Source organism: Ascaphus truei, chromosome 13 (assembly GCF_040206685.1).
Source record: "Ascaphus truei isolate aAscTru1 chromosome 13, aAscTru1.hap1, whole genome shotgun sequence".
Taxonomy (NCBI): Eukaryota; Metazoa; Chordata; class Amphibia; order Anura; family Ascaphidae; genus Ascaphus; species Ascaphus truei.
The window spans coordinates 14,580,903-14,594,612 of record NC_134495.1 but is presented as its reverse complement, the minus strand read 5'-3'; the positions used below and the strand labels follow the sequence as shown (position 1 = coordinate 14,594,612).

The window sequence follows — 13,710 nt, the reverse complement described above, 5'->3', positions numbered from 1 at the left end:
TCACTATGTGAAGCTGGGCTCGGATCACTGTGTGAAGCTGAGCTCGGATCACTGTGTGAAGCTGAGCTCGGATCTCTGTATGAAGCTGGGCTCGGATCACTGTATGAAGCTGGGCTCGGATCACTGTGTGAAGCTGGGCTCGGATCACTGTGTGAAGCTGAGCTCGGATCTCTGTATGAAGCTGGGCTCGGATCACTGTGTGAAGCTGGGCTCGGATCACTGTGTGAAGCTGGGCTCGGATCACTGTATGAAGCTGGGCTCGGATCTCTGTATGAAGCTGGGCTCGGATCACTATGTGAAGCTGGGCTCGGATCACAGTGTGAAGCTGGGCTCGGATCACTGTGTGAAGCTTTGCTCGGATCGCTGTGTGAAGCTGAGCTCGGATCACTGTGTGAAGCTGGGCTCGGATCTCTGTGTGAAGCTGGGCTCGGATCGCTGTGTGAAGCTGGGCTCGGATCGCTGTGTGAAGCTGGGCTCGGATCTCTGTGTGAAGCTGGGCTCGGATCACTGTGTGAAGCTGGGCTCGTATCGCTGTGTGAAGCTGGGCTCGGATCGCTGTGAGAAGCTGGGCTCGGATCGCTGTGTGAAGCTCGGCTCGGATCACTGTGTGAAGCTGGGCTCGGATCGCTGTGTGAAGCTGAGCTCGGATCGCTGGGTGAAGCTGGGCTCGGATCGCTGTGTGAAGCTGGGCTCGGATCGCTGTGTGAAGCTGAGCTCGGATCGCTGTGTGAAGCTGGGCTCGGATCGCTGTGTGAAGCTGGGCTCGGATCACTGTGTGAAGCTGGGCTCGGATCACTGTATGAAGCTTTGCTCGGATCACTGTGTGAAGCTGGGCTCGGATCACTTTGTGAAGCTGGGCTCGGATCGCTGTGTGAAGCTGGGCTCGGATCACTGTGTGAAGCTGGGCTCGGATCACTGTGTGAAGCTGGGCTCGGATCACTGTGTGAAGCTGGGCTCGGATCACTGTGTGAAGCTGGGCTCGGATCACTGTATGAAGCTTTGCTCGGATCACTGTGTGAAGCTGGGCTCGGATCACTTTGTGAAGCTGGGCTCGGATCGCTGTGTGAAGCTGGGCTCGGATCACTGTATGAAGCTGGGCTCGGATCACTGTGTGAAGCTGGGCTCGGATCACTGTGTGAAGCTGGGCTCGGATCACTGTATGAAGCTGGGCTCGGATCACTGTGTGAAGCTGCTGCTTTTCTGGCATTATCCTGATAAATGTAGACTGTCCGTAATCTTCTCTGTGTTCTTGCAGCTCCATTGATGGGCTTTGGAGGTAACCTGCAGGGCGGGGCACAGCCCGGGAGCTCCAACAGTCCAACTCCAGTTCTCTTCACCGTTGGGTCCCCTCCTAATGGCGCAACCCCTCCCCAAACAACACGCATGCGGCTGTTCTCAGGTAACCTCCTCGTCTCTGTTTCTCCCTCCTCTCTTTCTCTCCCTCTCCAGCTCTCTTTATTTTTCCTTTTCTCTCCCTCTCTCTATCACTCTCCACCTCTTTTGTCTTTCCTCCTCTCTCTCTCTCTCTCCACCTTATTTTCTCTTTTCTTTTCATATTCTCCCTCTTCTTCCCTTTCTCTCCCTCTTTCTCTCCCTCTCCACCTCTTTCTATCTCTTTGTCTCTCTATCACTTTCCACTCCTTTATTTCTTTTCTTATTCTCTCTCTCTCCACGTCTTTCTATTTCTCTCTCCGCCTTTTTCTCTCTTTCCTTTTCTCCGTCTCTTTTCTTATTTATTTTTTCTCTCCCTCCCTCATTTTGCTTCTCTTGTCCTCAGTGGGATCTTCCAGCTCTCAGAGCTCAGCGGGTTCCTTCACCGGCAGACATCTTATGGTTGGCACAGGTGGGGACACCTTTGAAGCTCCATCCAGCCTCCGATGCACCTTCCCTGATCCTGGAGCAGCCAACGTGGAAGGAGTGGTGATGTTCGAAGTGCCTGAGCTTCCCGAGGAGACTCTGATGGAGGTGAGGGAGCTCTATAGGGTGCTGGCCCATGGAAGACGCCTCCCGGGTTTCAATCTCCCACATTAATGTGCGCCAATGGCTTCCTACTAGGGTTAAGCTGCAATTAAAGGAGTTCCACCCTGCTTCCTACACATGGGGGAAAAAGTGGGTGGTGGCAGGGGTGAATTGCACCTTTAAGTCCAGAAATAATGCAATAGTTGTGTCATTTCTATGCAAATGTCAAGGAAGAGGAAATGCCAGCATGTCCTGCCAGCTCCTTGTAATAATGCAAAATCACTTCCTGTTTCTGCATTGGCAGCTTTTGGAGGTTGGGTTATTCTTCCCGTACTACAGGGTATACAGGTCCTAAAATGCAGCGTACACAGACTTAAGTAGCATTACTTAAGTGTGTTTATCTCTCTTATGTTCTTGGCCATACAAACTTGGTCACAGAGCAGAGAGCAATTTATGATTTTGTTTTTAATATGTAATTGCGTATCCATTTGGTTGTACATAGGCGCACCTATCTGGGACTTTGTAAACGACCTCAAATGTATCCTTATTACTATGAAAACCTATCATATAGAATATTGCCTATTTGGGAGGCGGGAGGGGGGAATAGGAGTGGGGAAGTAGTGTATGAGGACATCCCAGGTTTGGGATGTTACAGCTTGGCTGCCATTCCAAGATGCATTCAAATGTATCATCAGAGCCAGCTCCCCTCCTGCACACACCCTGCCATAGCAAACTCGTCATGTGTACAAAGCACAGAGGTGGCAGCAGCAGCAGAATAACAAGTCGCATGGAAAGTCTGCCGCGTTCAGCAAAACTCGGCAGAGGGGAAAAACGCAACCTGCCAGCTCCTTGGCCAGAATCAGAGAGCGTTCTCAGCAAGCTGACACAGGAGGAATAAGAGGCCAAACTAGGTCATGTTTAATTGAGTGCTCTGACGTGAGAGCCGCTGCAAAGTATATCCTCGTTCTTATGCAGTGCTCCTAAGTAGCTCAGATCTGTACAAAGCAGGCAGGGGCCACAGTGAATCCCTGGTTCCAATGGCTGGCAATCTATCTCTGGGGCGTTGTTTCATTTGGGAGAACGGCCATCTTTAATCCTCCCAATTACTTAACCCTTTTGCTGCCAGTGCAACGCATTGTATTGTAGGTCCCTCTGGGGGGAAAGGGGTTAAATTGTAGACGGCACATCAACAATCTGAACTAAATGCAGAGAATAAAGCTTACTTTGTGTAGAAACTGCTGCCCTATATGCGTTCCGGTTGAATGGACCGTTGGTGGTAGAGTTGGGATTGGCTGGGGAGTGCCACACGGACCCCTCACATGCCTTTCCTCTCTCCGAACCCCTTTGCAGCAGGAACACACGGAGACCCTGCGCAGCCTCCGCTTCACGCTGGCCTTCACCCACTCCGTGATGGAGATCGCAGCGCTCAAAGGGAGCTCCGTGGACGTGGGCACGTCCGTGGCATCCGAATATCAAATGCAAGAGAGCGTGGTGGCGGATCAGATCAGCCTCCTGAGCCGGGAGTGGAGGTGAGCACTTTGCCAGGATCCCTTCCTGTCATCCTTTAAACGCCTCTTTTCCCTTAAAGGCCATCTTCAGTGCCAGGAGCTCACAGCTCTGCAAGGACACAGGCAAAGTAGAGACCCCAAAACGGGGCAATTGAAATGTGGCACTAAACATATTATTAATACTGATGACGCCCCGAAGTCACACATTTTGTATTGTATTGTATGTCTTTATTTATATAGCGCCATTAATGTACATAGCGCTTCACAGTAGTAATACACGTGGTTATCAAATAAATAACAGATCATGGGAATAAGTGCTTTAGACATAAAAGTAACATTAAGGAAGAGGAGTCCCTGCCCCGAGGATCTTACAGTATAATTGGTAGGTAGGGAGAACGTACAGAGACAGTAGGAGGGAGTTCTGGTAAGTGCGTCTGCAGGGGGCCAAGCTTTATGTATCGTGTTCAGAATATCCACAGTGCTATTCATCTGCTTCTTTAAGCAAGTGTGTCTTAAGTTGGGTCAAAGGTGGATAGAGAGGGTGCTAGTCGGGTACTGAGGGGAAGACATTCCAGAGGTGTGGGGCAGTCAGTGAAAAAGGTTTAATGCGGGAGAGGGCTTTAGATACAAAGGGGGTAGAAAGAAGACATCCTTGAGAAGAACGCAAGAGTCTGGATGGTGCATAACGAGAAATTAGGGCTGAGATGTAAGGAGGGGCAGAAGAGTGTAAAGCTTTAAAAGTGAGGAGAAGAATGGAGTGTGAGATGCGGGATTTGATCGGAAGCCAGGAGAGGGATTTCATGAGGGTAGACGCTGAGACAGATCTAGGAAAGAGTAGAGTGATTCTGGCAGCAGCGTTTAGGATAGATTGTAGGGGAGACAGGTGAGAGGCAGGTAGGCCGGACAGCAGGAGGTTACAGTAATCAAGACGGGAGAGAATGAGGGCTTGAGTCAGAGTTTTAGCAGTCGAGCAACAGAGGAAAGGGCGTATCTTAGTTATATAGCGGAGGAAAAAGCAACAGGTTTTAGAAATGTTTTGAATGTGAGGGGCGAATGTGAGAGAGGAGTCGAGTGTGACCCCTAGGCAGTTTGTGTGTGTTGTGTGTGTGTGTGTGTGTGTGTGTGTGTGTGTGTGTGTGTGTGTGTGTGTGTGTGTGTGTGTGTGTATGTATATATATATATATATATATATATATATATATATATATATATATATATATATATATAATGTGTGTGTGTGTATATATGTATGTATGGGTAGGTAGGTAAGTGTGCGTATATATATATATATCTCTCGATCGTTTTCCATTCCTCATTTTTGGTATAAAAGAGAGACTTGATACATGTGTAATAACTGATGAGAACTTTTCTTCTGTGATGAGGGATCTCAGTTTTAAGGCTGTTTGTGGGTACTGAGCATAGCAGGAAGTATGGAGAGATTAGAAAGTGTTCACTGACAGTATATGCACATGGGACACGCGTGCTGAGCGGAGGCGTTGGGAGCAAATACCATGACTTAGAGTAGAGCAGACACAAAGGAAGTATAATTAGTTCAGTGCCTGTATAATTGGGGTTAACCTCCTCGCAGCCAGATCTGCCTGCGTGATTCTGTAAGTAGTGCCCTTCTTGGCCTATTGGGATGGGTATTAGAAGCCGCACGATGAAGGCATCCTGTTCTTTTGTTCCTCCAGTTACGCGGAGCAGCTGGTTCTTTACCTCAAAGCTGCGGAGCTGCTCTCCACGGGGCTGCAGACCGCTATGGAGCACGTACGGACCGGCAAACTGTGCCTCTCCTCCACTGTCAAGCAAGGTAGGAGTTTGAAAGGTACCCAACGGGACTCTGATCGCTTCACAGTTACAATGTAGCATGCAGCACGCTGTATATGGAATGTTACAGGCCCAGTCACGGCCCCAAGAGCCTACACTCTGAGTTTGGTGCCTGAGGCACAGGGAGATAGAGGATGCTATGTATAAAGAAAGCGGTTTTACTCATTGACGCACCTAGACACAGGAATGTGTTAGGCGGCGTTTATAGTACTGGCGACTGCGACGTTGCGAAGCGCCGCAGCAAGTACATGCAATCAGTCGCGTGTGCCCATAGTGGGTGCGACGGCTGGCGATCGCTGGAAGTCTAAGGATTTTTACTTCTTCAGCGATCGGCGCGTGACGTGAGCGGTTCAGCCAATGAGGGTGAACCGCTCACAGCCACGGCTCCACCACGCCCCCCGGTCGCCCTCTCTTGTCTCCTGACCAGAGTGCAGGACACGCTATAGGGACGGCTGACGTCAGGCGGTCGCGTCGCCGTAGCCCTAACTATAAACGCAGCCTAAATCGTATGTGCGTCACTTTCGCAACAAAATAGCTTTTAGTGACTCTTCTACCTGGACCCCAAGGGGACTTTCCCAAAGTGCGTGTTTTCAGAGTCCGTGCCTTTACTCACTGAGCCGCTCCGCAAGTTGTGTGTTCATTGCAGGTTGTGATCCCTTTTAATGGACCAGCACGAGAGTTCTTCCAAGATGTAGCCATGCACTTCCTAGTCAAACGCTTTGCATTCAAAATACAGCAGGGCCCCGGGTATACGGCGGGTTCCGTTCCAGGGGCCCGCCGTATAGTGAAAATTGCCGGAAAGCGGATCCGGCGATTTTCAGTTCTGCGCATGCGCAAACCGGCATTTTCGCCGTTTTGCGCATGCGTGACCTATGGTCTGTGCACGCAAACTATGGTCTGCATGCGCGCCGGGCGCAACCGCCCATTCTGCGCATGCGCGACTTAGTATCCAACATGGCGGCCCCCTTTTCGGTGCCACCGTATCGGCGGAGCGCCGAGAAGCGGGGCCTTGCTGTGAAAGCTTGACCAAAAAGGCTTTTACTATAAGCCCTGTAATTCAGTGCTGTGAATACGTTAAACCAAACAGTCTATTTATTTGTAAGACTGGTTTTTATTGACGGTTTCACATATTTAGGGAGTGAGAGAGGGGCGGGGGCGATTACAGAAAGCAAAAGGATAAATCATAATGAGAGGGGCTGGGGGTAGTAGTACAGATAATTCCCATATTTTCCTGTCTTTTCAATACCATACATGATAAGCAGGATGGTCTGTCGGTAAGACTGCATCGAGAAAGGCCATCATCAGAGGTTTCTCGTCTGGGAGGTCCAATTATATTGCCATCGAGTTAAATGATGGAAATTGAGTCCGGATACATCTTAAGCCGTGGCTCCCATGTTTCTGTAACTTCAGATAGTGAGTCAGTGGAGAAACCTTGTCATCTCCTCCATATGAGCTGGAGGGGCGGCTCTGTGAGCAAAGGCGCCGACTCTGAGAACAGTGACTTTGAAGCATAATTGCTGCATACAGTGTGTAACTGACCTTTCTGTGCGCGTCGGCCACACAGGCGCCACGTGTGTAACTGACCGTTCTGTGCGCGTCGGCCACACAGGTGCCGCGTGTGTAGCTGACCGTTCTGTGCGCGTCGGCCACACAGGTGCCGCGTGTGTAACTGACCGTTCTGTGCGCGTCGGCCACACAGGTGCCGCGTGTGTAACTGACCGTGCTGTGCGCGTCGGCCACACAGGTGCCGCGTGTGTAACTGACCGTTCTGTGCGCGTCGGCCACACAGGTGCCGCGTGTGTAACTGACCGTGCTGTGCGCGTCGGCCACACAGGTTGCCATGTGTGTAACTGACGGTTCCGTGCGCGTGTCGCTCCCTCCCACAGTGGTGAAGAAGCTGAACGAGCTGTATAAATCCAGCGTGTCTTCCTGTCACTGCCTGAACATGCGGCTGCAGCGGTTCTTCGCCGACAAGCAGAAGCTGATGGATCGGATCAACAGCATCACGGCGGAGAAGCTGATTTTCAGTTACGCCGTGCAGATGGTGAGAGGCTGAGAGCAGGCGGAGCGAGGCAGGGTCCTCCCCCATGGACTGTTCCCACATCCGGGGCTCCCCGGGACTTTCATCTGGCACCTTTCTGCAGTGAGAGGCTTTTAAATGAAAAAAAGGAATAGTGTTACTAAAAGTTTGGTTGCAGATTTTAACCCTGAGGTTGCTGGCCCCTTCTGGCAGCAAAAGGTTTAACTTGTACAATGCAACTAAAGTTAGGTTGATATCAATATTATTCCCTGTTAAAGGAGCATGTTATCCAAGGGCCCCGTTTATTTTTTAACAGTTATGAAGCCGGCGCAGTACCCGCGTTAATTTCAGCCTAGGGGAACCCCTGCTTTCTGAGATACCACCGAAGGAGCTGCCGGATACTTCCTGGTTCTTCAATCTCCCGCTGGCCAATAGGAAGCCGCGACGGAATCACGTTGCGGCTTCCTATTGGCCCGCGTGGCTAGGGAGATTTAAACCTCCATTTTGTTTCCCCAGCAAGGGAAGGGAAGCGGGGCAGCTTCAATGTTTAAGTGTCTCAGGAAGCAGGGGGTGTCCCCGGAGATGAAATTAAGCTCCGCGCTTCCCACCTATTTAAAACGAGTAGACAGAATCACACAAAACACACAAATCACACAAAACACGTCCCGGTACAATGAGACATCCTTGACGTACACGGAGAGGACCTCCGTTCGGGAAACATGGGTTCTATGCGTGCGTGATGATAAGAGATGTGTTCCGTGTGTCTCAGGTGCAGTCTGCAGCCCTGGACGAGATGTTTCACCATCGGGAGGACTGCATGCAGAGGTACCACCGGGCTCTGCTCCTCATGGACGGACTCCTGAACTTCATGACCGAGCAGGGAGACATCGAGAACATCAGCAAATGTAAGCGCCATTGCTGGGGTATTAACCCTTCCGCTGCTTGAGAGGCCAGCAACATAGTCACTTACCGGGGTAGTTGCTGGTCTTATACAGGCTCCCTCGGGGGAAACAAAATGGCTGCCATATCTCGGGCCAATAGGAAGCTGCAACAACATCAGTTGTGGCTTCCTATTGGATGGCCATTTAAATCCCCTTTAAAAACAAGGAAGTAATACCGCAGTTGCCAATTCACTTGCACGTGAAGGAATATAAGGTCCTAGCTTCCATTGGATCAGTGTTTCTGTGACCGTGACACTGTGCAGCATCAGAACCAGGACTGCAGATTTCTGTGCAAGCAGCAAAAGATGCAAGATGTCAAAGTATATCTAAAAGTATATGTTTTATATCGTTCTTTAAGGCTTGTAGGATTTGCACTGCTGCATATAAGGTTAATCTTGATTTATTCTGATGGCGTTTGCTCTAACATGGTGTTTTCATATTCATTCCAGATGAGCATTTAAACTATTTGATTCTGTACAGTTAATGACACAAAGCGACTGATATTTTCTTCCTCTCCTTGCAGGTAAGCTTTGCATCGAACGCAGACTCTGTGCCTTGCAGGGCAGTATTTGCGCATGAGTTCAGCAGCTTTCCCCACCCATCTGACTGATGTGTACAGAGTTCTGTGCGTGGAACGGAAGGGTTGGAACCACTGGCAATTGTTACAGTCCTGGCAGGAGCTGTATATCAGAATCTCCAGTCGACAGGAGATCCAGCAGATCCGGTGGGATTTCCAGTGGCTACCATGGAGCAGACGGCTGTAGAAAGTCCTGTGTCTACAGATTTGCCTCGCTTATTCCATCCGCATCTCGCCCACCATTAACATGCGTCAGCCATTGTCTCCCCAATCGTTGAGGGGGAGGGGAACTCCTAAATGAGCCGTGGATCTACCATAACCAAAGCCTCTGCTGATGGGAGTTGGCTAGATGGCTTGGTAAAAAGGCCAGTTTCATGCGTGCTACAAAGTTATGACACAGAGTTATGAAGAGTGAAGAGACCTGCCATTCCCGCGCTCTCCCCGTGCTCTCCCTGGAAACGGGAGTTTGGCACCGTCTGAGATGTAAGCCCACGGGGAGAGCCTCTGCAGGAGGACTTCTGGCACGTGCCTTAACGGTGGAACGTTTCCAGCAAACAGAGGAGTGAGAACCTTAACGCGAACCTGGCAGGATGCGGAGGAGAACGGAACTACAGCCATAAACAGTGGCACAAAGCCGAGTAAAGCTCAGCCACCTCTTGGAGCTAAGACTCGGCCTTTGTTTGTGCTGGAATGGGCCTTGGAGGCAGGAAGATGAGATGCGGGAAGTCAGCTGGTTTGCAACGCGCTTCTTTCTTCCTCTGCTTCTTTGGGTAGAGTTTCCTCCGACTCATCCGGCCGCTGGTCCACAGCCTCCCTGACCCCCCACTAGAGCGGAGCTGTGATGGGGGTGCAGTGTTATCTAAAGCATTATGTTTGCAGGAACACCCCACCTCGCCCTGTGTATACTCTGTCTGCGGGCGTGACTTGAACGCTCATTTTGCACAAGGCCAGGCGTGCAAGACTCCGCTCGCTAGAAGTTTGGGTCGCCAGCCTTTCCCTCTCGCCCTCCAAACGCTACTAACCGTTTGCATCGGGGGTGGGGGGACGACGACGCTGCAGAATGAGTGGGGGGGGATCTAGAATAAATAATATGTTCCTGGCATCCTCCAAAGGGGAGAATGAATGAATGATGTTGTCCGTACCCAGTTTTACACTGAGGCACAGGGAAAGCAAGGGAGTTTCCTGAGAGCAGCCACAGCTCGCCACGTCCTCAGCTACTGCTCTCTCGTAGACCCCACGTTAACATGTAAATAAAGACTTGCCACGGGGGGGTCTTGTTGTGGACGCCCCACCCCGGATGCAGTCAGACGCACGTGCCGATGCGCCGCATGTAAGAGACGCGCTGCACCCCAGCTTTACAAAGGAAAGCCGTCTCTTGGGCCGTGGCTTCTTTCTGGTAGTTCCGTGTTGTAGCCGCGTGGGACAAAACGTGGCTGTATAGATGGGAATTTGTTTAGCCAATAAGCAACCTCTGAGCATTAATATACAATTGTGTATCCCTCTATCGCAGGGGGGGGGGGGGAAACTCCAGTCCTCAAACTGCCCCATCCTCCCTCCTCACCCCCCCCCCCCCCAATAGGGCAGGTTTTCAGGATATCCCAGTTTCAGCACAGGAGGCTCAATCAGTGGCACAGTCTTGGACTGAGCCCTCTGTGCTGAAGCAGGGATATCCTGAAAACCTGACCTGTTGGTGGCCCTTGAGGACTGGGGTTGCTCACCCCTGCACTATCAGCTGTGTGTCTGGATTAACCCCATCCTGCCCAGCGGCATCTGCAGCTTTGACGTCCCCTCTGACAACAAAGGGTTAGACCATGTAATGATACTCGGTATAGCTTTGCACAGCTGCATGTCCATTTTAAAGTCCCAGGCTTCGGTTTTTAAGACGCACGTCAGTCATGATGAAGATGACGAGACCCTCAGTCCACGGGCTGAGGAATTTTACAAAAGTCCTTTTAAATATGATGCTCGCTGCACCGATTATTGCACCAGGTTTGCTAACAGCGGCCCCGCTCTGCACTAACTTGTTAGCTTCCTCGTAGTCGGTGCGATTTCACAGCTCCCCTTTTATTTTGTATTACACTACCAGTGTATAAATGCCCCTGTATATATAAATATATCTGTATATATGTATATTTCCCTGTGCTTTTATGTTGCTGAGCAGCAGGAAGTCATGGCTGTCTCATGTCCTCTACTGCCTTGTCTTCCCAGCAGAGAAGGGGGGTTACATTTCAGTCCTTTATTTTAGCTCACTTAACCCCTTGTGTGCTGAGGGGGGGGGGAGGGGATTGTAGGGACTCTGACACACAGGGTTAATTTTATAGAAGCAGGAGCCCATCTGTTTAGAATACAATGGTAAGAATGTTTCATTCAAAGTAACACTTGAGGTGGTATTAGCTGATAGTAACCCAACTCCGGAGTGCCTTGGGTTATCAGTTTCTTGACAGCCTTTATATGCACCCAAGGTTTGCAGATTTCTTTAGCACGCTGTTTGTCACATGTAATCCTTCTCCGCCTGCTACTCTTCCCCACGGATTTAGAACAGACATGCAAGATTACCAGAGGACTACGATACAGGGCAACTGGATTTCAGCCCAAGGGGAAGAGACGCAGCAAAAGCAATTAGGGATTAGGTTACAAACTGAACCATGGGGACAGACGAACTGAGCGCTAATCTCATGGTGGCAGTAATGGGATAGAAATCCAGCTGCCATAACACAGACTCAACGCATTGGCGTTCTGAAGCATAGCTCCATTTGCATGGTTTACAGGTCGTTTCAAGTCATGTTCAGGGGGCATCAAAATAAATAACACCAATAGCCCCTCTTAAAAAGAAACATGGTGACGTTTCTTCTGAGGATCCTTTATACCTCTATATGTCATACGGAGGAAAGTAAAGTGACGGGGAGATCATTATCCGCCTTGCTCATACACTTTGCCATTATAAGCCTCTGTCAGCGGAGTGGGATTCGCAGTCACTGTACGTTGTTATCACTACGGGACCTGAGGGGGGAGAAAAAGCCAGCAGCTGCAATGACAGATCTGATGTTTGGGTCTTTCGGCTGGAGAGGCGCGGTCATACTCAGTATTTCTTTAGACTGCACCGTGGCGGTTTTCATGGGACGCTATGAACATGTCCACTTGTTTTTAACCATTACGTTTTTGTTTCTCAATACTTGAAATGTCATCTACTGTTCGTGGACAACAAAAATTAACCCCTTTGCTGCCGAGGAGAGGGCATAGCAATGCATTGGAGTTTCCCAGGAGCAAAGGAATTAATTATGCAGCTCCATGGGACATTGCAAACTCTTCAGCAAACAAGGGATTAGGTAGTTATATTGTATTTGCCATCGTTCGTTGTGTGTAATTTTTATTTTTTCATCACATTTGACGTACATAACATTTCTGCAAAGACCCGGTATTTATTGCGTGGTAGCCAAAAACACGGAAGAAAAAAAGAAACCCAAAAGGCGAAAAATGAAAAAGAAAAAAAAAAGGCTCCTTTTAACTTCCTTCATACAAGAGAGCCTAGCAGAGCATTGCACAGGCAGAAGGAAGGGATGCTCTGCGGGAAGCTTGCAAAAAAGGTTCATCCGCCTGCATTATCTGTCACGTGTGAGTGTGTGTGTTGTGGGCACAGTGTTTCAGTCCCCTCAGAATTGTGCTAATCCCATTCTGCGCTTTCCAGCGTCCCACATTGGGGGGGGGGGGGGAGCAGCACCCCTGTCCTGTTCCTTGTTGTTTTAATGAAGTTGCAGTTTTCTGACACCAGGATTCAGCTGAGCTCGAAACGTCTCAACCGAGAGCCCAAAGTTACAGACGATGCTCCTTGTTGATAAAATGTCAGAGCTAAACGCAACGCGCTGCTGGACGAGTTTGCAATAGTTGCAAATAATCTGGATGTCTGCTTTTTTAAGTTAACCCACAAGGAACGTTTCGGGAGAGGGGGGTGGGGGGGTGTTTGAGAGATGATGGGAGTGCTTTGTGTTTTTTTTATCCAGTTGAAGTCTGATATAGTTTGTCACTTTGTTCTCATGTTCTCTGCGTGTTGCATTGATTTTTTTTTGTTTTTTCATTTGTATACCTTCAGTAAGAAAAATAAAATAAAAAAAGGATAATTTTTTTTTTTGCTTTTTGGTATTTAAGCCGGTGTTATTTCTGTGTAACATTCTGGTAACTGCATGGTGCTTTACCGGTGGGGGGGATGTACAAATCCACAAAGTGCCGTTTATAAACCCAAAGTATCATTACTTACACACCAGGAGTACCAGTACTTTTCTTATATATCCACTTTGAGTTCTCGCTCTTTGGTAGTATGTGAAGGATTAAGACGTTTTTTCGTTTATTTCGATTATTTGATATTTTTCGTGCAGTGTTACTTTTTCCCCCCTTTACATTTTAAGTCGGAGCATCGTATTGTTTTTCTAATCTCTTAGTGATTGGCAACAGGGGGGCGTGGGGGGGGGGGAGGTTGCAAACCCCTGGGGTTGTGTGAGGCATCTCCAAAAAAACAAATCTGTACTGGCGTCTCCCAGGCACTATAGCGGGTTCCTGAGCCCGTGTGGGGACTGCACCTTAGCGTGGGGAGTACAGCCGTCAATTACAGCAGGAGCTTCCAAAGTCACTCCCCACAATGCTTTGCATCCACAGCAGCAAAGCATTGTGGGACGTGACTTTGGAAGCCCCCGCAATGAGTGACAGCTATACCCCCTCCCCACCCCCCATGGTGTCTGCACACACGGAGGGGCAGTTTGGAGCCTTAGGCTGAGTTCAGGGTGGATGCTATGCGACGTGCGCGCGCTTGTATGCGCGCGCACGTCCATCGCAATTTCGGGTTGTTCGGTGGGAGTTTCAAACTGAAAACTCCACCGGCGGCAAAGT

At 49.7% G+C, this 13,710-nt stretch overlaps 1 protein-coding gene across 2 annotated transcripts in view; it reads left to right on the top strand.

Moving 5' to 3' along the window:
• ULK1 (unc-51 like autophagy activating kinase 1) overlaps positions 1-12,947 on the top strand; it is an 80,980-nt gene extending 68,033 nt beyond the window's left edge. For both annotated transcript variants that reach the window (XM_075568639.1, XM_075568638.1), the window contains exons 22-28: positions 1,256-1,399; positions 1,778-1,965; positions 3,310-3,488; positions 5,159-5,277; positions 7,181-7,338; positions 8,084-8,219; positions 8,779-12,947. In XM_075568639.1, coding sequence (XP_075424754.1) covers positions 1,256-1,399; positions 1,778-1,965; positions 3,310-3,488; positions 5,159-5,277; positions 7,181-7,338; positions 8,084-8,219; positions 8,779-8,834 — 980 coding nt within the window. In that variant the 3' untranslated portion in view covers positions 8,835-12,947. The remainder of the gene's footprint in view (positions 1-1,255; positions 1,400-1,777; positions 1,966-3,309; positions 3,489-5,158; positions 5,278-7,180; positions 7,339-8,083; positions 8,220-8,778) is intronic.
• Positions 12,948-13,710: the final 763 nt, after the last annotated feature.